Source organism: Cherax quadricarinatus, chromosome 77 (genome assembly GCF_038502225.1).
Source record: "Cherax quadricarinatus isolate ZL_2023a chromosome 77, ASM3850222v1, whole genome shotgun sequence".
Taxonomy (NCBI): domain Eukaryota; kingdom Metazoa; phylum Arthropoda; class Malacostraca; order Decapoda; family Parastacidae; genus Cherax; species Cherax quadricarinatus.
In genome coordinates this window covers 2,834,464-2,859,772 of record NC_091368.1, presented here as the reverse complement: position 1 = coordinate 2,859,772, position 25,309 = coordinate 2,834,464, and the positions used below count along the sequence as shown (strand labels likewise).

The window sequence follows — 25,309 nt, the reverse complement described above, 5'->3', positions numbered from 1 at the left end:
TGTCAGTACTAGCTGTCAGTACTGGCTGTCAGTACTGGCTGTCAGTACTGGCTGTCAGTACTGGCTGTCAGTACTGGCTGTCAGTACTGGGTGTCAGTACTGGCTGTCAGTACTGGCTGTCAGTACTGACTGTCAGTACTGGCTGTCAGTACTGACTGTCAGTACTGGCTGTCAGTACTGACTGTCAGTACTGGCTGTCATTACTAGCTGTCAGTACTGGCTGTCAGTACTGGCTGTCAGTACTGGCTGTCAGTACTGGCTATCAGTACTGGCTCTCAGTACTGGCTCTCAGTACTGGCTGTCAGTACTGGCTGTCAGTACTGGCTGTCAGTACTGGTTATCAGTACTGGCTGTCAGTACTGACTGTCAGTACTGGCTGTCAGTACTGGCTGTCAGTACTGACTGTCAGTACTGGCTGTCAGTACTGGCTGTCAGTACTGGCTGTCAGTACTGGTTATCAGTACTGGCTGTCAGTACTGACAGCCAGTACTGGCTATCAGTACTGGCTGTCAGTATTGAGTGTCAGTACTGAGTGGTATCAATAGTGGTTATCAGTACTGGCTGTCAGTACTGGCTGTCAGTACTGGTTATCAGTACTGGCTGTCAGTACTGGCTATCAGTACTGGCTGTCAGTACTGGCTGTCAGTACTGGCTGTCAGAACTGGCTGTCAGTACTGGCTGTCAGTACTGGCTGTCAGTACTGACTGTCAGTACTGGCTGTCAGTACTGGCTGTCAGTACTGGTTGTCAGTACTGGCTGTCAGTACTGACTGTCAGTACTGGCTGTCAGTACTGGCTGTCAGTACTGGCTGTCAGTTCTACATAGACTCAACAGTTTTTAAAGTAATAAGAATGCGGATACCAGACATAATAAATAAATTATATTTAAGTCGTAAACATTATGTTGCTAGAAGATCCAACACCTTGAGAGGGAATCCAACTCTCTATAAACCAAAACAATCTCATAAGAGATCACTTATAACACGTGACAATATGTGGCAATATAAACACAAATGCAGTATAATGTGATCCTTTATTGACTACGTTTCGCCCACACAGTGGGCTTTTTCAAGTCACAAACAGAACTTGAAAAAACCCACTGTGTGGGCGAAACGTAGTCAATAAAGGATCACATTATACTGCATTTGTGTTTATATTGCCATTGTGTCGGTATTTTATACCATTTATTTCCAACGTGACAATATGTAACAAAGAGATCAGATTCTTTACCTAAACATTAAATGCTTTACAAAAGGATTTAGCACTTAGCAATGGGATCAAAATACCATATAAGAACAGATGGAAGTTGTAAGAGATTGAATCCCATTTAAAGATATAAATAAAGCATTGGATGAACTATAATAAAGGACTTGATTCTTTAAAAGCCGTGAAAAGGAATCAGAGACAGGATTCGATCGTTTGTAAGGAAATTGTGAACTCTCTATAAGGGTATTAAATTCTGTTTTTTTTTCTGTTTAATGATATAAAAAATAAAATGTGAACATTTCAAGATACAGTGACAATAAATTCGAATACCACAGTGAAACCTTGCAGTGTGGAATTGTTTACCCATATGAAGGATCAGATACCTTATAAAAGGATTGTATCCCATATAAAAGGATCAGATCCCTTATAAATTGACCAGAACTCTTATAAAAGGATCAGATCCCCCTATAAGAGGATCAGATCCCCTATAAAAGGACCAGATCTCTTATAGAAGGATCAGATCCCCCTATAAAAGGATCAGATCCTACTGCCTGACCTTCGTTTAAGTTTTCGTCGTCTCTGGAGTCTGGGAGAGGCACACATGTCCTCGTACTCAGTGTCAGAAGTATCGCTGAGTGCTGGGTGTCCGTTAGTGAGTGTGGCAGCAGTGCCACCCACACCAACTCCACGGTCACCACCATCCTTGCTTAGTGCCTCATCTGTGGGAGAGATAATGCGTGAGCGAGAGAGAGAGAGAGAGAGAGAGAGAGAGAGAGAGAAAGCTCTGACTGACCTGGAGCTTCAACTCTTTCAGTCCCCACCTTAATATCCTTAAGTCCCCACCTCATTAACTTCTTCAGTCCCCACCTCATTAACTTCTTCAGTCCTCACCTCAATACCTCCTTCAGTCCCTACCTTAATACCTCCCACAGTCCCCACCTCAACAGTCCCCTCTGGCTCACCTGCTTGGGGATCGAAGATAACAAACTCTGGTCTGATCTTGGAGGTTCTCTTGCCCTTGAGGAGAGGCACGAGTCCGCCAAGGTACTCCAGGTAGAGGGTGTAGCAGGCCCCAGGTGTGGGGACTAAGTCCTCGTCGTGACGTATCATAGTACAGTGCAGACGTTGACTGTTAACAGGAGGACGAGACACGAACTCTCTCAACTGACGAGGCTCTGGCACGTAACACTGTAGGGAGGGTAGAGTGTGTTAGTGTGGAGTGTCTGCTACACTAGGGGAGGGAACAATAGTAACACTGTAGGGAGGGTAGAGTGTGTTAGTGTGGAGTGTCTGCTACACTAGGGGAGGGAACAATAGTAACACTGTAGGGAGGGTAGAGTGTGTTAGTGTGGAGTGTCTGCTACACTAGGGGAGGGAACAACAGTAGCAGCAACAGTAGTAACAGTAACCGTGGTACAGGAAGGGGCAAAACGTCGCTACTTCTGTGGTGGATTGAGAAGGAGAGAGAGAGAGAGAGAGAGAGAGAGAGAGAGAGAGAGAGAGAGAGAGAGAGAGAGAGAGAGAGAGAGAGAGAGAGAGAGAGAGAGAGAGAGAGAGAGAGAGAGGAAGGGAGAGAGAGAGACAGAGACAGAGAGAGAGAGAGAGACAGACAGACAGACAGACAGACAGAGACAGAGACAGAGAAAGAGAGAAAACTCGAGGCGGAGGGAGCAAATGAGACCAGATATTTCTTGACTCTCTCCCTCCCTCCCACCTCCCTCCCACCTCCCTCCCACCTCCCTCCCACCCACGCACTCCCCTCCATTAACCCCTCACTTCCCCCATCACGTGAGGGTCGTCCTGGTTGTCATGGTGATTGTTTACTTCACCAGTTTTCTGTAAACCCCGTGAACTGATCTCTCTCACCCCCACCACTAGTTGTAAACCCCGTGAACTGACCTCTCTCACCCCCACCACAAGTTGTAAACCCCGTGAACTGACCTCTCTCACCCCCACCCCTAGTTGTAAACCCCGTGAACTGATCTCTCTCACCCCCACCACTAGTTGTAAACCCCGTGAACTGACCTCTCTCACCCCCACCACTAGTTGTAAACCCCGTGAACTGACCTCTCTCACCCCCACCACTAGTTGTAAACCCCGTGAACTGACCTCTCTCACCCCCACCACTAGTTGTAGTTGTAAACCCCGTGAACTGACCTCTCTCACCCCCACCACTAGTTGTAAACCCCGTGAACTGACCTCTCTCACCCCCACCACTAGTTGTAAACCCCGTGAACTGACCTCTCTCACCCCCACCACTAGTTGTAAACCCCGTGAACTGACCTCTCTCACCCCCACCACTAGTTGTAAACCCCGTGAACTGACCTCTCTCACCCCCACCACTAGTTGTAGGTGGTGCTGTGGGTGGTGTTGTAGGTGGTGTTGTGGGTGGTGCTGTGAGTGGTGTTGTGGGTGGTGCTGTGGGTGGTGTTGTGGGTGGTGCTGTGGGTGGTGTTGTGGGTGGTGCTGTGGGTGGTGCTGTGGGTGGTGCTGTGGGTGGTATTGTGGGTGGTGTTGTAGGTAGTGTTGTGGGTGGTGTTGTGGGTGGTGTTGTTGGTGGTATTGTGGGTGGTGTTGTAGGTGGTGTTGTGGGTGGTGTTGTGGGTGATGTTGTTGGTGGTATTGTGGGTGGTGTTGTAGGTGGTGTTGTGGGTGGTGTTGTGGGTGGTGTTGTTGGTGGTCTTGTGGGTGGTGTTGTAGGTGGTGTTGTGGGTGGTGTTGTACGTGTTGTGGGTGGTATTGTGGGTGGTGTTGTAGGTGGTGTTGTGGGTGGTGTTGTGGGTGGTGTTGTAGGTGTTGTGGGTGGTATTGTAGGTGTTATAGGTGGTGTGGGTGGTGTTGTGTGTGGTGTTGTGGGTGGTGTTGTGGGTGGTGTTGTGGGTGGTGTTGTGGGTGGTGTTGTGGGTGGTGTTGTGGGTGGTGTTGTAGGTGGTGTTGGCGGTGGTGTTGTAGGTTATGTTGGGGTGGTGTTGTGGGTGGTGTTGTAGGTGGTGTTGTGGGTGGTGTTGTTGGTGGTGTTGTAGGTGGTGTTGTGGGTGGTGTTGTGGGTGGTGTTGTGGGTGGTGCTGTAGGTGGTGTTGGCGGTGGTGTTGTAGGTGGTGTTGGTGTGGTGTTGTGGGTGGTGTTGTAGGTGGTGTTGTGGGTGGTGTTGTGGGTGGTGTTGTGGGTGGTGTTGTGGGTGGTGTTGTGGGTGGTGTTGTGGGTGGTGTTGTAGGTGGTGTTGTTGGTGGTGTTGTGGGTGGTGTTGTAGGTGGTGTTGGGGTGGTGTTGTGGGTGGTGGTGTTGTAGGTGGTGTTGTGGGTGGTGTTGTGGGTGGTGTTGTAGGTGGTGTTGGCGGTGGTGTTGTAGGTGGTGTTCGGGTGGTGTTTTGGGTGGTGTTGTAGGTGTTATAGGTGGTGTTGTGGGTGGTGTTGTGGGTGGTGTTGTGGGTGGTGTTGTGGGTGGTGTTGTGGGTGGTGTTGTGGGTGGTGTTGTGGGTGGTGTTGTGGGTGGTGTTGTGGGTGGTGTTGTGGGTGGTGTTGTGGGTGGTGTTGTAGGTGGTGTTGGCGGTGGTGTTGTAGGTTATGTTGGGGTGGTGTTGTGGGTGGTGTTGTAGGTGGTGTTGTGGGTGGTGTTGTGGGTGATGTTGTGGGTGGTGTTGTGGGTGGTGTTGTGGGTGGTGTTGTTGGTGGTGTTGTAGGTGGTGTTGTGGGTGGTGTTGTGGGTGGTGTTGTGGGTGGTGTTGTAGGTGGTGTTGGCGGTGGTGTTGTAGGTGGTGTTGGGGTGGTGTTGTGGGTGGTGTTGTAGGTGGTGTTGTGGGTGGTGTTGTGGGTGTTGTAGGTGGTGTTGTGGGTGGTGTTGTGGGTGGTGTTGTAGGTGGTGTTGTTGGTGGTGTTGTGGGTGGTGTTTTAGGTGGTGTTGGGGTGGTGTTGTGGGTGGTGGTGTTGTAGGTGGTGTTGTGGGTGGTGTTGTGGGTGGTGTTGTAGGTGGTGTTGGCGGTGGTGTTGTAGGTGGTGTTCGGGTGGTGTTTTGGGTGGTGTTGTAGGTGGTGTTGTGGATGGTGTTGTGGGTGGTGTTGTGGGTGGTGTTGTGGGTGGTGTTGTAGGTGGTGTTGGCGGTGGTGTTGCAGGTGGTGTTGAGGGTGGTGTTGTGGGTGGTGTTGTAGGTGGTGTTGTGGGTGGTGATGGCGGTGGTGTTGGCGGTGGTGTTGTAGGTGGTGTTGGCGGTGGTGTTGTGGGTGGTGTTGTAGGTGGTGTTGTAGGTGTTGTGGGTGGTGTTGTGGGTGGTGTTGTGGGTGGTGTTGTAGGTAGTGTTGGCGGTGGTGTTGTAGGTGGTGTTGGGGTGGTGTTGTGGGTGGTGTTGTAGGTGGTGTTGTGGGTGGTGTTGTGGGTGTTGTAGGTGGTGTTGTGGGTGGTGTTGTGGGTGGTGTTGTAGGTGGTGTTGTTGGTGGTGTTGTGGGTGGTGTTGTAGGTGGTGTTGGGGTGGTGTTGTGGGTGGTGGTGTTGTAGGTGGTGTTGTGGGTGGTGTTGTGGGTGGTGTTGTGGGTGGTGTTGTGGGTGGTGTTGTGGGTGGTGTTGTGGGTGGTGTTGTGGGTGGTGTTGGCGGTGGTGTTGTAGGTTATGTTGGGGTGGTGTTGTGGGTGGTGTTGTAGGTGGTGTTGTGGGTGGTGTTGTTGGTGGTGTTGTAGGTGGTGTTGTGGGTTGTGTTGTGGGTGGTGTTGTGGGTGGTGCTGTAGGTGGTGTTGGCGGTGGTGTTGTAGGTGGTGTTGGTGTGGTGTTGTGGGTGGTGTTGTAGGTGGTGTTGTGGGTGGTGTTGTGGGTGGTGTTGTGGGTGGTGTTGTGGGTGGTGTTGTGGGTGGTGTTGTGGGTGGTGTTGTAGGTGGTGTTGTTGGTGGTGTTGTGGGTGGTGTTGTAGGTGGTGTTGGGGTGGTGTTGTGGGTGGTGGTGTTGTAGGTGGTGTTGTGGGTGGTGTTGTGGGTGGTGTTGTAGGTGGTGTTGGCGGTGGTGTTGTAGGTGGTGTTCGGGTGGTGTTTTGGGTGGTGTTGTAGGTGTTATAGGTGGTGTTGTGGGTGGTGTTGTGGGTGGTGTTGTGGGTGGTGTTGTGGGTGGTGTTGTGGGTGGTGTTGTGGGTGGTGTTGTGGGTGGTGTTGTGGGTGGTGTTGTGGGTGGTGTTGTGGGTGGTGTTGTAGGTGGTGTTGGCGGTGGTGTTGTAGGTTATGTTGGGGTGGTGTTGTGGGTGGTGTTGTAGGTGGTGTTGTGGGTGGTGTTGTGGGTGATGTTGTGGGTGGTGTTGTGGGTGGTGTTGTGGGTGGTGTTGTTGGTGGTGTTGTAGGTGGTGTTGTGGGTGGTGTTGTGGGTGGTGTTGTGGGTGGTGTTGTAGGTGGTGTTGGCGGTGGTGTTGTAGGTGGTGTTGGGGTGGTGTTGTGGGTGGTGTTGTAGGTGGTGTTGTGGGTGGTGTTGTGGGTGTTGTAGGTGGTGTTGTGGGTTGTGTTGTGGGTGGTGTTGTAGGTGGTGTTGTTGGTGGTGTTGTGGGTGGTGTTTTAGGTGGTGTTGGGGTGGTGTTGTGGGTGGTGGTGTTGTAGGTGGTGTTGTGGGTGGTGTTGTGGGTGGTGTTGTAGGTGGTGTTGGCGGTGGTGTTGTAGGTGGTGTTCGGGTGGTGTTTTGGGTGGTGTTGTAGGTGGTGTTGTGGATGGTGTTGTGGGTGGTGTTGTGGGTGGTGTTGTGGGTGGTGTTGTAGGTGGTGTTGGCGGTGGTGTTGCAGGTGGTGTTGAGGGTGGTGTTGTGGGTGGTGTTGTAGGTGGTGTTGTGGGTGGTGATGGCGGTGGTGTTGGCGGTGGTGTTGTAGGTGGTGTTGGCGGTGGTGTTGTGGGTGGTGTTGTAGGTGGTGTTGTAGGTGTTGTGGGTGGTGTTGTGGGTGGTGTTGTGGGTGGTGTTGTAGGTGGTGTTGGCGGTGGTGTTGTAGGTGGTGTTGGGGTGGTGTTGTGGGTGGTGTTGTAGGTAGTGTTGTGGGTGGTGTTGTGGGTGTTGTAGGTGGTGTTGTGGGTGGTGTTGTGGGTGGTGTTGTAGGTGGTGTTGTTGGTGGTGTTGTGGGTGGTGTTGTAGGTGGTGTTGGGGTGGTGTTGTGGGTGGTGGTGTTGTAGGTGGTGTTGTGGGTGGTGTTGTGGGTGGTGTTGTAGGTGGTGTTGGCGGTGGTGTTGCAGGTGGTGTTGAGGGTGGTGTTGTGGGTGGTGTTGTAGGTTGTGTTGTGGGTGGTGATGGCGGTGGTGTTGGCGGTGGTGTTGTAGGTGGTGTTGGCGGTGGTGTTGTGGGTGGTGTTGTAGGTGGTGTTGTAGGTGGTGTTGTGGATGGTGTTGTGGGTGGTGTTGTGGGTGGTGTTGTGGGTGGTGTTGTAGGTGGTGTTGGCGGTGGTGTTGCAGGTGGTGTTGAGGGTGGTGTTGTGGGTGGTGTTGTAGGTGGTGTTGTGGGTGGTGATGGCGGTGGTGTTGGCGGTGGTGTTGTAGGTGGTGTTGTGGGTGGTGTTGTGGGTGGTGTTGTAGGTGGTGTTGGCGGTGGTGTTGCAGGTGGTGTTGAGGGTGGTGTTGTGGGTGGTGTTGTAGGTGGTGTTGTGGGTGGTGATGGCGGTGGTGTTGGCGGTGGTGTTGTAGGTGGTGTTGGCGGTGGTGTTGTGGGTACTGTTGTAGGTGGTGTTGTAGGTGGTGTTGTAGGTGGTGTTGTAGGTAGTGTTGTAGGTGGTGTTGAAGGTGGTGTTGTAGGTGGTGTTGTAGGTGGTGTTGTAGGTGGTGTTGCGGGTGGTGTTGTGGGTGGTGTTGTTGGTGGTGTTGGAGGTGGTGTTGTGGGTGGTGTTGTGGGTGGTGTTGTGGTGGTGTTGTGGGTGGTGTTGTCTGTGGTGTTGTGGGTGGTGTTGTGGGTGGTGTTGGTGGTGGTGTTGTGGGTGGCGTTGTTGGTGGTGTTGTGAGGGTGTTGTGGGTGGTGTTGTGGGTGGTGTTGTATGTGGTGTTGTGGGTGTTGTGGGTGGTGTTTGGGGAGGTGTTGTGGGTGGTGTTGTGGGTGGTATTGTGGGTGGTGTTGTGGGTGGTGTTGTGGGTGGTGTTGTGGGTGGTGTTGTGGGTGGTGTTGTGGGTGGTGTGGGTGGTGCTGTGGGGGTGTTGTGGGTGGTGTTGTGGATGGTGTTGTGGGTGGTGTTGTGGGTGGTGTTGTGGGTGGTGTTGTGGGTGGTGTTGTGGGTGGTGTTGTGGGTGGTGTTGTGGGGGTGTTGTGGGTGGTGTTGTGGGTGGTGTTGTGGGTGGTGTGGGGGTGTTGTGGGTGGTGTTGTGGGTGTTGTGGGGGTGGTAGTCCCACTCCTGCTGGTGGTAGTGGTGGTTGTAGTGGTGGTAGTGGTGGTTGTAGTGGTGGTAGTGATGGTGGTTGTAGTGGTGGTAGTGGTGGTTGTAGTGGTGGTAGTGGTGGTGGTTGTAGTGGTGGTAGTGGTGGTTGTAGTGGTGGTAGTGGTGGTTGTAGTGGTGGTAGTGATGGTGGTTGTAGTGGTGGTAGTGGTGGTTGTAGTGGTGGTAGTGATGGTGGTTGTAGTGGTGGTAGTGCTGGTTGTAGTGGTGGTAGTGATGGTGGTTGTAGTGGTGGTAGTGGTGGTTGTAGTGGTGGTAGTTTAGTTAGTGTTACTGTGTTACCATCACCAAAGAAGTATTATTTGTGCTTGGCTATTATGTACCCAGTGTTGCTGTTACTGTTACTGTTGCTGTTGTAGCCGTTGTAGCTGCTGCTGTTGTTGCTGCTACTGCTGCTGTTCCTGGTACTGCTGCTGTTCCTGGTACTGCTGCTGCTGCTGCTGCTGCTGCTGTTGCTACTGATGCTGTTACCGCTGATGTTGGCGTTGCTGCTACTACTGCTGCTATCTTCACTAGTGGTGTTCTTGCTGTTGCTACTGTTGTTGCTACCTGCTGCTGCTACATGCGCGTACACAAACATTCTCAACTTCAACTCAACGTTAACTTGTCTCAGGACTGACTTCCTCAACTCTCTAAAACTCAATTCTTTTAAAATCTGTCAAATGACAGGGGTAGGAAAAAGGTCCCTAAAACCTCTGACTGTCCATTAAGGCAGGGACTGGAACGGTTCCGGAAGAGGGTCTTTGTGTACGAAAAGATTAATATATCTTCAGAATTTGGTCTGTGCATTGAGATCGTCCAATCATTGTCTTAAAAATATGGTCTGTACCCTGGTAGAGTCCGAAATAGTCTTAGAACTCTAATCTATGCCCTGACAGAGTCCTAAATAGTCTTAGAACTCTAATCTATGCCCTGACAGAGTCCGTGCCTTGAGAAAGGGTGGGAGGAGGGTACTTACTCTGAAATAGAGCGAGTACTTACTCTGATAGTTTGGGTATAGAGAGAGGTGACCAGTGCCCTCAGTCTCCTGGGCAGTGGCAATAGCGACACTTTCTCCTCCTCCGGCACTTGCGTCTTGATCACCAGACGACACAGGAGCTGGAGCGACGCGACGCGACGCGACACGCGACCGATGTGCAGCTGCGACCCCGTCGCTACAAAGATGCGCTTGTCGTTGTGACCCCAGGTTAGCGCAGTCACTGGCGTCTGCAGCAGTGAACACGGGGGGGCAGTGAACACGGGGCAGTGAACACGGGGCAGTGAACAAAATAAGTCACCTAACAGACACAACACTCACCTGGCAGACACAACACTCACCTGGCAGACACAACACTCACCTGGCAGACACAACACTCACCTGGCAGACACAGCACTCACCTGGCAGACACAACACTCACCTGGCAGACACAACACTCACCTGGCAGACACAACACTCACCTGGCAGACACAACACTCACCTGGCAGACACAACACTCACCTGGCAGACACAACACTCACCTGGCAGACACAACACTCACCTGGCAGACACAACACTCACCTGGCAGACACAACACTCACCTGGCAGACACAACACTCACCTGGCAGACACAACACTCACCTGGCAGACACAACACTCACCTGGCAGACACAACACTCACCTGGCAGACACAGCACTCACCTGGCAGACACAACACTCACCTGGCAGACACAACACTCACCTGGCAGACACAACACTCACCTGGCAGACACAACACTCACCTGGCAGACACAACACTCACCTGGCAGACACAACACTCACCTGGCAGACACAACACTCACATGGCAGACACAACACTCACCTGGCAGACACAACACTCACCTGGCAGACACAACACTCACATGGCAGACACAACACTCACCTGGCAGACACAACACTCACCTGGCAGACACAACACTCACCTGGCAGACACAACACTCACATGGCAGACACAACACTCACCTGGCAGACACAACACTCACCTGGCAGACACAACACTCACCTGGCAGACACAACACTCACCTGGCAGACACAACACTCACATGGCAGACACAACACTCACCTGGCAGACACAACACTCACCTGGCAGACACAACACTCACCTGGCAGACACAACACTCACCTGGCAGACACAACACTCACATGGCAGACACAACACTCACCTGGCAGACACAACACTCACCTCACTCACATGGCAGACACAACACTCACCTGGCAGACACAACACTCACATGGCAGACACAACACTCACCTGGCAGACACAACACTCACCTGGCAGACACAACACTCACCTGGCAGACACAACACTCACCTGGCAGACACAACACTCACCTGGCAGACACAACACTCACCTGGCAGACACAACACTCACCTGGCAGACACAACACTCACCTGGCAGACACAACACTCACCTGGCAGACACAACACTCACCTGGCAGACACAACACTCACCTGGCAGACACAACACTCACCTGGCAGACACAACACTCACCTGGCAGGCACAACACTCACCTGGCATACACAACTCTCACCTGGCAGACAAAACACTCACCTGGCAGACACAACATTCACCTGCAGCAGCACACAACACTCACCTGGCAGACACAACACTCACCTGGCAGACACAACACTCACCTGGCAGACACAACACTCACATGGCAGACACAACACTCACCTGGCAGACACAACACTCACATGGCAGACACAACACTCACCTGGCAGACACAACACTCACATGGCAGACACAACACTCACCTGGCAGACACAACACTCACATGGCAGACACAACACTCACCTGGCAGACACAACACTCACATGGCAGACACAACACTCACTTGGCAGACGCAATACTCACTTGTCAGACACAACACTCACCTGGCAGACACAACACTCACCTGGCAGACACAACACTCACCTGGCAGACACAACACTCACCTGGCAGACACAACACTCACCTGGCAGACACAACACTCACCTGGCAGACACAACACTCACCTGGCAGACACAACACTCACCTGGCAGACACAACACTCACCTGGCAGACACAACACTCACCTGGCAGACACAACACTCACCTGGCAGACACAACACTCACCTGGCAGACACAACACTCGCCTGGCAGACACAATACTCACTTGTCAGACACAACACTCACTTAGTAGACACAACACTCACCTGGCAGACACAACACTCACCTGGCAGACACAACACTCACCTGGCAAACACAATACTCACTTGGCAGACACAACACTCACTTAGTAGACACAACACTCACCTGGCAGACACAGCACTCACCTGGCAGACAGGGAGGTGATGTGTGTACCTCAGACTGCCAGTCCTGGTGTAAAACTTGACAAGGTTCTTGACAGGTTGACTGGTGGCAGAACCCACTGTACAACCTTCCTCTGGCAGGTGACCAGCTACTGCCAGAACTTCCCCTGAGTTAGTCCACTCCACCTGCGGCAGAACACCTAGGTTACAAGACCACTCCAACCTTGTTGCAACCCCTGATTGGGTAACAATATATATTAGGTATATATATTACATGTATATTACCTTTTCATATAATTTTATATTGCTTATATTTGCGATAATAGCTAAATCGTGAATATATTGTTTTATATTATTATTTCCCTTAGTTAAATTTTGTTAGGTAGGATGTAACATATTATGTGCTCAGTTCAGGTCTTGATTGTCTAGCTACTGTAATTATCGCTCCTTGCTCGTTATTCTGCCGGCTTCTGTTGCTGGGCAGTACTGTCCATGGAGCTGTCACGTGATCGAGGGGGGTGTCCTCACCTCGCCTGAAGTATTCAGTCTGGTCTAGACTCGCTTGGTGGTTGGACGTATTCCAATCAAGAAGTGCCTAAATCTCCCTTATTGGCCCTTGTTGGAAAATCGTCTCTTGTCTCATTATTGTTGTATGTTCTGTAGAACTCTGTTCACAGAACACTGTCGAGACTTAATGATTTTCGACGTTGTACTGAGGTTGTGTCTCATAGACACTCTGAGTAACTCAGGTCCTGAGCTGTAGCTTCTGACCTAACTTGTACTGGTATCTGTGTATTATCACAGTCGGGGATTTTCTTATGCTGAACTTAGATTCAGTAGTATGGGAGTTTTGTGACTTTTGTGAAGGATCTGCTGATGGTCCCTACTTAGTGTCGTTATATTATCTCCTTGTTCCTGATTCTGTGTCGCATTTGCTTGTTATATTGCTATTGGGCTTAGCATTCTTTTTGTTGTTAAAGCAGACTGTTCTGATTGCCAGTTGGTCAAGAAGTTAGTTTATTGGAGGACTTTGTCAGTCACTTGTTTAAATCTAGTCGAGTCTTGAGACATAGCGAACTACTTAGAGCACTTACACACATACACAAACTTACTTGTACATATTTGTAATATCTTATTAAATGTTAATGTACCAGACGGTACTTAAGAATTATCAATGTGATATGTGCTTTCAGCACAATAATATTGTACACGAGAGAAGTTATTATTATTATTTTGTTGATTACTGTGATTAATTTAATTTGATAATATACCTCTAAACTTAATAAATTTATTAAATTTTAATTTCTCTAGTTAGTAGCCTACCAGTTGTAATCCTGAAGCACTATTGAATAATACTGAATTTTAATGGATAATTGGACAAGGATACTGGCTACTTGTTACGAAAACCCAGTAACAGGCTGGATGCTAGAAGGGCAGTCCTTTCTAGTATTACCTGGAGATCTCTAAGCTTTTAGAATCACGTTTTTTGTAACAAACCTCGATCTGACTACCAACTCCCCAGTGGGAGGTGTTAGAACGATGAGCGGGTGTTAGAATGATGAATAGGAGGTGTTAGAACAATGAGCAGGTGTTAGAATAATGAATAGGAGGTGTTAGAACGATGAGCGGGTGTTAGAATAATGAATAGGAGGTGTTAGAACGATGAGCGGGTGTTAGAATGATGAATAGGAGGTGTTAGAACGATGAGCGGGTGTTAGAAAGATGAATAGGAGGTGTTAGAACGATGAGCGGGTGTTAGAATGATGAATAGGAGGTGTTAGAACGATGAGCGGGTGTTAGAATGATGAATAGGAGGTGTTAGAACGATGAGCGGGTGTTAGAATGATGAATAGGAGGTGTTAGAACGATGAGCGAGTGTTAGAATGATGAATAGGAGGGGTTAGAACGATGAGCGGGTGTTAGAATGATGAATAGAAGGTGTTAGAACGATGAGCGGGTGTTAGAATGATGAATAGGAGGTGTTAGAACGATGAGCGGGTGTTAGAATGATGAATAGGAGGTGTTAGAACGATGAGCGGGTGTTAGAATGATGAATAGGAGGTGTTAGAACGATGAGCGAGTGTTAGAATGATGAATAGGAGGGGTTAGAACGATGAGCGGGTGTTAGAATGATGAATAGAAGGTGTTAGAACGATGAGCGGGTGTTAGGATGATGAATAGGAGGTGTTAGAACGATGAGCGGGTGTTAGAATAATGAATAGGAGGTGTTAGAACGATGAGCGGGTGTTAGAATAATGAATAGGAGGTGTTAGAACGATGAGCGGGTGTTAGAATGATGAATAGGAGGTGTTAGAACGATGAGCGGGTGTTAGAATGATGAATAGGAGGTGTTAGAACGATGAGCGGGTGTGAGAATGATGAATAGGAGGTGTTAGAACGATGAGCGGGTGTTAGAATGATGAATAGGAGGTGTTAGAACGATGAGCGGGTGTTAGAATGATGAATAGGAGGTGTTAGAACGATGAGCGGGTGTTAGAATGATGAATAGGAGGGGTTAGAACGATGAGCGGGTGTTAGAATGATGAATAGAAGGTGTTAGAACGATGAGCGGTTGTTAGAATGATGAATAAAAGGTGTTAGAACGATGAGCGGGTGTTAGAATAATGAATAGGAGGTGTTAGAACGATGAGCGGGTGTTAGAATGATGAATGGGAGGTGTTAGAACGATGAGCGGGTGTTAGAATAATGAATGGGAGGTGTTAGAACGATGAGCGGGTGTTAGAATGATGAATAGGAGGTGTTAGAACGATGAGCGGGTGTTAGAATAATGAATAGGAGGTGTTAGAACGATGAGCGGGTGATAGAATGATGAATGGGAGGTGTTAGAACGATGAGCGGGTGTTAGAATGATGAATGGGAGGTGTTAGAACGATGAGCGAGTGTTAGAATGATGAATAGGAGGTGTTAGAATGATGAGCGGGTGTTAGAATGATGAATAGGAGGTGTTAGAACGATGAGCGGGTGTTAGAATGATGAATAGAAGGTGTTAGAACGATGAGCGGGTGTTAGAATGATGAATAGGAGGTGTTAGAACGATGAGCGGGTGTTAGAATGATGAATAGGAGGTGTTAGAACGATGAGCGGGTGTTAGAATAATGAATAGGAGGTGTTAGAACGATGAGCGGGTGTTAGAATAATGAATAGGAGGTGTTAGAACGATGAGCGGGTGTTAGAATAATGAATAGGAGGTGTTAGAACGATGAGCGGGTGTTAGAATAATGAATAGGAGGTGTTAGAACGATGAGCGGGGTGTTAGAATAATGAATAGGAGGTGTTAGAACGATGAGCGGGTGTTAGAATAATGAATAGGAGGTGTTAGAATGATGAGCGGGTGTTAGAATAATGAATAGGAGGTGTTAGAACGATGAGCGGGTGTTAGAATAATGAATAGGAGGTGTTAGAACGATGAGCGGGTGTTAGAATAATGAATAGGAGGTGTTAGAACGATGAGCGGGTGTTAGAATAATGAATAGGAGGTGTTAGAACGATGAGCGGGTGTTAGAATAATGAATAGGAGGTGTTAGAACGATGAGCGGGTGTTAGAATAATGAATAGGAGGTGTTAGAACGATGAGCGGGTGTTAGAATAATGAATAGGAGGTGTTAGAACGATGAGCGGGTGTTAGAATAATGAATAGGAGGTGTTAGAACGATGAGCGGGTGTTAGAATAATGAATAGGAGGTGCTAGAACGATGAGCGTGTGTTAGAATAATGAATAGGAGGTGTTAGAACGATGAGCGGGTGTTAGAATAATGAATAGGAGGTGTTAGAACGATGAGCGGGTGTTAGAATAATGAATAGGAGGTGTTAGAACGATGAGCGGGTGTTAGAATAATGAATAGGAGGTGTTAGAACGATGAGCGGGTGTTAGAATAATGAATAGGAGGTGTTAGAACGATGAGCGGGTGTTAGAATAATGAATAGGAGGTGTTAGAACGATGAGCGGGTGTTAGAATAATGAATAGGAGGTGTTAGAACGATGAGCGGGTGTTAGAATAATGAATAGGAGGTGTTAGAACGATGAGCGGGTGTTGGAATAATGAATAGGAGGTGTTAGAACGATGAGCGGGTGTTAGAATAATGAATAGGAGGTGTTAGAACGATGAGCGGGTGTTAGAATAATGAATAGGAGGTGTTAGAACGATGAGCGGGTGTTAGAATAATGAATAGGAGGTGTTAGAACGATGAGCGGGTGTTAGAATAATGAATAGGAGGTGTTAGAACGATGAGCGGGTGTTAGAATAATGAATATGAGGTGTTAGAACGATGAGCGGGTGTTAGAATAATGAATAGGAGGTGTTAGAACGATGAGCGGGTGTTAGAATAATGAATGGGAGGTGTTAGAACGATGAGCGTGTGTTAGAATAATGAATAGGAGGTGTTAGAACGATGAGCGGGTGTTAGAATAATGAATGAGAGGTGTTAGAACGATGAGCGGGTGTTAGAATAATGAATAGGAGGTGTTAGAACGATGAGCGGGTGTTAGAATAATGAATGGGAGGTGTTAGAACGATGAGCGGGTGTTAGAATAATGAATAGGAGGTGTTAGAACGATGAGCGAGTGTTAGAATAATGAATAGGAGGTGTTAGAACGATGAGCGGATGTTAGAATAATGAATGGGAGGTGTTAGAACGATGAGCGGGTGTTAGAATAATGAATGGGAGGTGTTAGAACGATGAGCGGGTGTTAGAATAATGAATAGGAGGTGTTAGAACGATGAGCGGGTGTTAGAATAATGAATGGGAGGTGTTAGAACGATGAGCGTGTGTTAGAATAATGAATAGGAGGTGTTAGAACGATGAGCGGGTGTTAGAATAATGAATGGGAGGTGTTAGAACGATGAGCGGGTGTTAGAATAATGAATAGGAGGTGTTAGAACGATGAGCGGGTGTTAGAATAATGAATGGGAGGTGTTAGAACGATGAGCGGGTGTTAGAATAATGAATAGGAGGTGTTAGAACGATGAGCGAGTGTTAGAATAATGAATAGGAGGTGTTAGAACGATGAGCGGATGTTAGAATAATGAATGGGAGGTGTTAGAACGATGAGCGGGTGTTAGAATAATGAATGGGAGGTGTTAGAACGATGAGCGGGTGTTAGAATAATGAATAGGAGGTGTTAGAACGATGAGCGGGTGTTAGAATGATGAATAGGAGGTGTTAGAACGATGAGCGGATGTTAGAATAATGAATGGGAGGTGTTAGAACGATGAGCGGGTGTTAGAATAATGAATGGGAGGTGTTAGAACGATGAGCGGGTGTTAGAATAATGAATAGGAGGTGTTAGAACGATGAGCGGGTGTTAGAATAATGAATAGGATGTGTTAGAACGATGAGCGGGTGTTAGAATAATGAATAGGAGGTGTTAGAACGATGAGCGGGTGTTAGAATAATGAATGGGAGGTGTTAGAACGATGAGCGGGTGTTAGAATAATGAATAGGAGGTGTTAGAACGATGAGCGGGTGTTAGAATAATGAATAGGATGTGTTAGAACGATGAGCGGGTGTTAGAATAATGAATAGGAGGTGTTAGAACGATGAGCGGGTGTTAGAATAATGAATAGGATGTGTTAGAACGATGAGCGGGTGTTAGAATAATGAATAGGAGGTGTTAGAACGATGAGCGGGTGTTAGAATAATGAATAGGAGGTGTTAGAACGATGAGCGGGTGTTAGAATAATGAATAGGAGGTGTTAGAACGATGAGCGGGTGTTAGAATAATGAATAGGAGGTGTTAGAACGATGAGCGGGTGTTAGAATAATGAATATGAGGTGTTAGAACGATGAGCGGGTGTTAGAATAATGAATATGAGGTGTTAGAACGATGAGCGGGTGTTAGAATAATGAATAGGAGGTGTTAGAACGATGAGCGGGTGTTAGAATAATGAATGGGAGGTGTTAGAACGATGAGCGGGTGTTAGAATAATGAATAGGAGGTGTTAGAACGATGAGCGGGTGTTAGAATAATGAATAGGATGTGTTAGAACGATGAGCGGGTGTTAGAATAATGAATAGGAGGTGTTAGAACGATGAGCGGGTGTTAGAATAATGAATAGGATGTGTTAGAACGATGAGCGGGTGTTAGAATAATGAATAGGAGGTGTTAGAACGATGAGCGGGTGTTAGAATAATGAATAGGAGGTGTTAGAACGATGAGCGGGTGTTAGAATAATGAATAGGAGGTGTTAGAACGATGAGCGGGTGTTAGAATAATGAATAGGAGGTGTTAGAACGATGAGCGGGTGTTAGAATAATGAATATGAGGTGTTAGAACGATGAGCGTGTGTTAGAATAATGAATGGGAGGTGTTAGAACGATGAGCGGGTGTTAGAATAATGAATATGAGGTGTTAGAACGATGAGCGGGTGTTAGAATAATGAATAGGAGGTGTTAGAACGATGAGCGGGTGTTAGAATAATGAATAGGAGGTGTTAGAACGATGAGCGGGTGTTAGAATAATGAATAGGATGTGTTAGAACGATGAGCGGGTGTTAGAATAATGAATAGGAGGTGTTAGAACGATGAGCGGGTGTTAGAATAATGAATAGGAGGTGTTAGAACGATGAGCGGGTGTTAGAATAATGAATAGGAGGTGTTAGAACGATGAGCGGGTGTTAGAATAATGAATAGGAGGTGTTAGAACGATGAGCGGGTGTTAGAATAATGAATAGGAGGTGCTAGAACGATGAGCGTGTGTTAGAATAATGAATAGGAGGTGTTAGAACGATGAGCGGCTGTTAGAATAATGAATAGGAGGTGTTAGAACGATGAGCGGGTGTTAGAATAATGAATATGAGGTGTTAGAACGATGAGCGTGTGTTAGAATAATGAATGGGAGGTGTTAGAACGATGAGCGGGTGTTAGAATAATGAATATGAGGTGTTAGAACGATGAGCGGGTGTTAGAATAATGAATAGGAGGTGTTAGAACGATGAGCGGGTGTTAGAATAATGAATAGGAGGTGTTAGAACGATGAGCGGGTGTTAGAATAATGAATAGGATGTGTTAGAACGATGAGCGGGTGTTAGAATAATGAATAGGAGGTGTTAGAACGATGAGCGGGTGTTAGAATAATGAATAGGAGGTGTTAGAACGATGAGCGGGTGTTAGAATAATGAATAGGAGGTGTTAGAACGATGAGCGGGTGTTAGAATAATGAATAGGAGGTGTTAGAACGATGAGCGGGTGTTAGAATAATGAATATGAGGTGTTAGAACGATGAGCGGGTGTTAGAATAATGAATAGGAGGTGTTAGAACGATGAGCGGGTGTTAGAATAATGAATAGGAGGTGTTAGAACGATGAGCGGGTGTTAGAATAATGAATAGGATGTGTTAGAACGATGAGCGGGTGTTAGAATAATGAATAGGAGGTGTTAGAACGATGAGCGGGTGTTAGAATAATGAATAGGAGGTGTTAGAACGATGAGCGGGTGTTAGAATAATGAATAGGAGGTGTTAGAACGATGAGCGGGTGTTAGAATAATGAATAGGAGGTGTTAGAACGATGAGCGGGTGTTAGAATAATGAATAGGAGGTGCTAGAACGATGAGCGTGTGTTAGAATAATGAATAGGAGGTGTTAGAACGATGAGCGGCTGTTAGAATAATGAATAGGAGGTGTTAGAACGATGAGCGGGTGTTAGAATAATGAATATGAGGTGTTAGAACGATGAGCGTGTGTTAGAATAATGAATGGGAGGTGTTAGAACGATGAGCGGGTGTTAGAATAATGAATATGAGGTGTTAGAACGATGAGCGGGTGTTAGAATAATGAATATGAGGTGTTAGAACGATGAGCGGGTGTTAGAATAATGAATAGGAGGTGTTAGAACGATGAGCGGGTGTTAGAATAATGAATAGGAGGTGTTAGAACGATGAGCGGGTGTTAGAATAATGAATAGGAGGTGTTAGAACGATGAGCGGGTGTTGGAATAATGAATAGGAGGTGTTAGAACGATGAGCGGGTGTTAGAATAATGAATAGGAGGTGTTAGAACGATGAGCGGGTGTTAGAATAATGAATAGGAGGTGTTAGAACGATGAGCGGGTGTTGGAATAATGAATAGGAGGTGTTAGAACGATGAGCGGGTGTTAGAATAATGAATGGGAGGTGTTAGAACGATGAGCGGGTGTTAGAATAATGAATAGGAGGTGTTAGAACGATGAGCGGGTGTTAGAATAATGAATAGGAGGTGTTAGAACGATGAGCGGGTGTTAGAATAATGAATAGGAGGTGTTAGAACGATGAGCGGGTGTTAGAATAATGAATATGAGGTGTTAGAACGATGAGCGGGTGTTAGAATAATGAATAGGAGGTGTTAGAACGATGAGCGTGTGTTAGAATAATGAATAGGAGGTGTTAGAACGATGAGCGGGTGTTAGAATAATGAATAGGAGGTGTTAGAACGATGAGCGGGTGTTAGAATAATGAATAGGAGGTGTTAGAACGATGAGCGGGTGTTAGAATAATGAATAGGATGTGTTAGAACGATGAGCGGGTGTTAGAATAATGAATAGGAGGTGTTAGAACGATGAGCGGGTGTTAGAATAATGAATAGGAGGTGTTAGAACGATGAGCGGGTGTTAGAATAATGAATAGGATGTGTTAGAACGATGAGCGGGTGTTAGAATAATGAATAGGAGGTGTTAGAACGATGAGCGGGTGTTAGAATAATGAATAGGAGGTGTTAGAACGATGAGCGGGTGTTAGAATAATGAATAGGATGTGTTAGAACGATGAGCGGGTGTTAGAATAATGAATAGGAGGTGTTAGAACGATGAGCGGGTGTTAGAATAATGAATATGAGGTGTTAGAACGATGAGCGGGTGTTAGAATAATGAATAGGAGGTGTTAGAACGATGAGCGGGTGTTAGAATAATGAATAGGAGGTGTTAGAACGATGAGCGGGTGTTAGAATAATGAATAGGAGGTGTTAGAACGATGAGCGGGTGTTAGAATAATGAATGGGAGGTGTTAGAACGATGAGCGGGTGTTAGAATAATGAATAGGAGGTGTTAGAACGATGAGCGGGTGTTAGAATAATGAATAGGAGGTGTTAGAACGATGAGCGGGTGTTAGAATAATGAATAGGAGGTGTTAGAACGATGAGCGGGTGTTAGAATAATGAATAGGAGGTGTTAGAACGATGAGCGGGTGTTAGAATAATGAATAGGAGGTGTTAGAACGATGAGCGGGTGTTAGAATAATGAATAGGAGGTGTTAGAACGATGAGCGGGTGTTAGAATAATGAATAGGAGGTGTTAGAACGATGAGCGGGTGTTAGAATAATGAATAGGAGGTGTTAGAACGATGAGCGGGTGTTAGAATGATGAATAGGAGGTGTTAGAACGATGAGCGGGTGTTAGAATGATGAATAGGAGGTGTTAGAACCGGTAAAGATTTAGTCTCCCTTGTAAATATAAATATAATAATACTATTATTAAGAATAAGGATAACAAGAATATTATTATTATTATTATTATTATTATTATTATTATTATTATTATTATTATTATTATTATTATTATTATTATTATTATTATTATTATTATTATTACTTTAAGGGCTTAATCAAGTCATGTTTCACACAACAAAAAGATTTAGGATAACTTGACAAAGCTCTACACAGAGTGAAACATAACTTGACAAAGCTCTACACAGAGTGAAACATAACTTGACAAAGCTCTACACAGAGTGAAACATAACTTGACAGAACTCTACACAGAGTGAAACACAACTTGACAAAACTCTACACAGAGTGAAACATAACTTGACAAAACTCTACACAGAGTGAAACACAACTTGACAAAACTCTACACAGAGTGAAACATAACTTGACAAAACTCTACACAGAGTGAAACATAACTTGACAAAGCTCTACACAGAGTGAAACATAACTTGACAAAACTCTACACAGAGTGAAACACAACTTGACAAAACTCTACACAGAGTGAAACATAACTTGACAAAACTCTACACAGAGTGAAACACAACTTGACAAAACTCTACACAGAGTGAAACATAACTTGACAAAACTCTACACAGAGTGAAACACAACTTGACAAAACTCTACACAGAGTGAAACATAACTTGACAAAGCTCTACACAGAGTGAAACATAACTTGACAAAACTCTACACAGAGTGAAACATAACTTGACAAAGCTCTACACAGAGTGAAACATAACTTGACAAAGCTCTACACAGAGTGAAACATAACTTGACAAAACTCTACACAGAGTGAAACATAACTTGACAAAACTCTACACAGAGTGAAACATAACTTGACAAAACTCTACACAGAGTGAAACATAACTTGACAAAACTCTACACAGAGTGAAACATAACTTGACAAAGCTCTACACAGAGTGAAACATAACTTGACAAAACTCTACACAGAGTGAAACATAACTTGACAAAGCTCTACACAGAGTGAAACATAACTTGACAAAGCTCTACACAGAGTGAAACATAACTTGACAAAACTCTACACAGAGTGAAACATAACTTGACAAAACTCTACACAGAGTGAAACATAACTTGACAAAGCTCTACACAGAGTGAAACATAACTTGACAAAGCTCTACACAGGCCGAAACATCACACCAAAATAACCTTGCTTAGACAGCTGCTGAATTCAGTTCTCTGCGTAACACAGTACATCATTGACTTATTACGCAACAGAGTGCCTCACCAGTACTCATGTTGACTCACCAGTACTCATGTTGACTCACCAGCACTCATGTTGACTCACCAGCACTCATGTTGACTCACCAGCACTCATGTTGACTCACCAGCACTCATGTTGACTCACCAGCACTCATGTTGACTCACCAGCACTCATGTTGACTCACTAGCACTCATGTTGACTCACCAGCACTCATGTTGACTCACCAGCACTCATGTTGACTCACCAGCACTCATGTTGACTCACCAGCACTCATGTTGACTCACCAGCACTCATGTTGACTCACCAGCACTCATGTTGACTCACCAGCACTCATGTTGACTCACCAGCACTCATGTTGACTCACCAGCACTCATGTTGACTCACTAGCACTCATGTTGACTCACCAGCACTCATGTTGACTCACTAGCACTCATGTTGACTCACCAGCACTCATCTGAACTTACCTGTACTCCCCTGAGTCCGGTCCTGACCACTGTAGGGGTCAGGTCATCGTGAGTCCTCAGTAAGTAGACCAGACCGGTTTGAAAGACCACTGCTAGTAGAGGACTGGTCTCACCTGGGGAAGACGACGCAATAATAATAATAATAATAATAATAATAATAATAATAATAATAATAATAATAATAATAGCAATAATAATAATAATTATAATAACAATAATAATAATAATAATAATAATAATAATAATAATAATAATAATAATAATAATAATAATAATAATAATAATAGCAATAATAATAATAATTATAATAACAATAATAATAATAATAATAATAATAATAATAATAATAATAGCAATAATAATAATAATTATAATAACAATAATAATAATAATAATAATAATAATAATAATAATAATAATAATAATAATAATAATAATAATAATAATAATAATAATAATAATAAAAAATAATAATAATAATGATAATAATAATAATAATAATATTATTATTATTATTATTATTATTATTATTATTATTATTATTATTATTATTATTATTATTAAAAATAATAATAATAATAATAATAATAATAATAATAATAATAATAATAACAACAACAACGACTGTGACAATTTCACTTCTTTCAATTGCATTATTCTCTCTCTCTCTCTCTCTCTCTCTCTCTCGCTTCCTCTCTCTCTCTCTCTCCTGCTCTCTCTCTCTCTCCTGCTCTCTCTCTCTCTCTCTCTCTCTCTTCTCCCACCCTCTCTCCCCTCTCACCATTCCTGGCATTATTCTCCTCATTCTCTTCCATCTTGAACTTTGGACATGACCAAGCCAGGTCAGTGATGGCAGTGTCATCCAGCAGTGGCACTTGTGACACCATCACACCATGAACGTCCATTACTATCACCATACCAGAGGTAGTCCCGAAGTATACCTGGTGAGTGCAAAATCATGAGCGGGAGGTGTTAGAATGATGAGTAGGAAGTGTTAGAATGATGAGCGGATGTTAGAATGATGAATGGGATATGCTAGAACGATGAATATAGGTGTTAGGACGATGAATACAGGTGCAAGAACGATGAATACAAGTGTTAGAACAATGAATACAGGTGTTAGAACGATGAATACAGGTGTTAGAACGATGAATACAGGTGTTAGAACGATGAATACAGGTGTTAGAACGATGAATACAGGTGTTAGAACGATGAATACAGGTGTTAGAACGATGAATACAGGTGTTAGAACGATGAATACAGGTGTTAGAACGATGAATACAGGTGTTAGAACGATGACTGTAGAATTAAATGATGTCAGGTGATCACCACAATATTTACTAATTGATGTATAAAGCTACATTAATAACATGCAAAAAAATGTGTATTAACATTTTCTTTAACTCTCTCTCTCTCTCTCTCTCTCTCTCTCTCTTTACGCAGGGTTTGACAAGGTTAAGGATCCCTAGCTTTATTGACAGCTATGTACAGGTTAAGGATTCCTAACTTTATTGGCAAGCTAAGAGCTGTTACCTACATCAGCTCATTTGAAAGCATTTTTATTGTTATGAGACATACAGGTAGGGAACAGGATGAAGTTGGAGCCATCTGTGGGCCAGCACTTTCATTTGATCAACTGACTTTATCTCGTTGACATCATTATGCTGTACGAATGTGTTCCATACTCGAGTCATCCTGGGTATGTATGATCTCAGATGGAGTGATGTTCTGGAGAAGGGTACAGCCAGAGTGAAGTTGCTGCTTTCTGCCCGTCTTGTGGCAAAAAAGCTTGTTTCACGCTGTCCTCGAAGTGGATCCAAGTGTGGTATTTTGACAATATTGGCCTTGTACATAACAGTAAGGCCACCCACATCCCTCCTATGTTGAAGGCTCTGCTGAAATGACAGATCTATCCAGGATGGGTCCAGGCGAGAGATGAGACGTCTTGCTCTGTTCTCTACTCTGTCAAGCAGTCGCAGATGAGAGGGGGGGGGGGCAGGCAAACCAAGAAAGTGGAGCATACTCAAGGTGCGAGCGTACTTGTGTCTCGTACAGGATCTTGCAACCCCTACTGTCAAGCAGATGGGAGATACGGCGAAGTGCTGTAAGCTTCCTGGTTGCCTTGTTTGCAAGATTTACAACATGGTTCTTCATGGTTAGTTTGGAGTCAAATTTCACCCCAAGGATATCAACTTCTTCTCCAGGTGCCAACACCCTCCCATTCATCCTTACTACTGCACCAGCATTACCATCATGGTGCCTAGAGACGATCATCATTTGCGTTTTCTCAGGTGCAAATGTTACTTGCCATCTATTTCCCCAAGCTG

At 45.6% G+C, this 25,309-nt stretch overlaps 1 protein-coding gene across 1 annotated transcript in view; it reads right to left on the bottom strand.

The window, feature by feature from the left end:
* The window catches only part of Tusp (WD40 superfamily protein Tusp), a 128,989-nt gene that overhangs the window by 31,986 nt on the left and 71,694 nt on the right, over positions 1–25,309 (bottom strand). Inside the window, exons 6-11 of the mRNA XM_070101426.1 lie at positions 23,764–23,923; positions 22,983–23,095; positions 11,855–12,016; positions 9,547–9,771; positions 2,168–2,393; positions 1,762–1,924 (exon numbers count right to left, since the gene is read on the bottom strand). Of these exons, the coding sequence (XP_069957527.1) occupies positions 1,762–1,924; positions 2,168–2,393; positions 9,547–9,771; positions 11,855–12,016; positions 22,983–23,095; positions 23,764–23,923 (1,049 nt within the window). The remainder of the gene's footprint in view (positions 1–1,761; positions 1,925–2,167; positions 2,394–9,546; positions 9,772–11,854; positions 12,017–22,982; positions 23,096–23,763; positions 23,924–25,309) is intronic.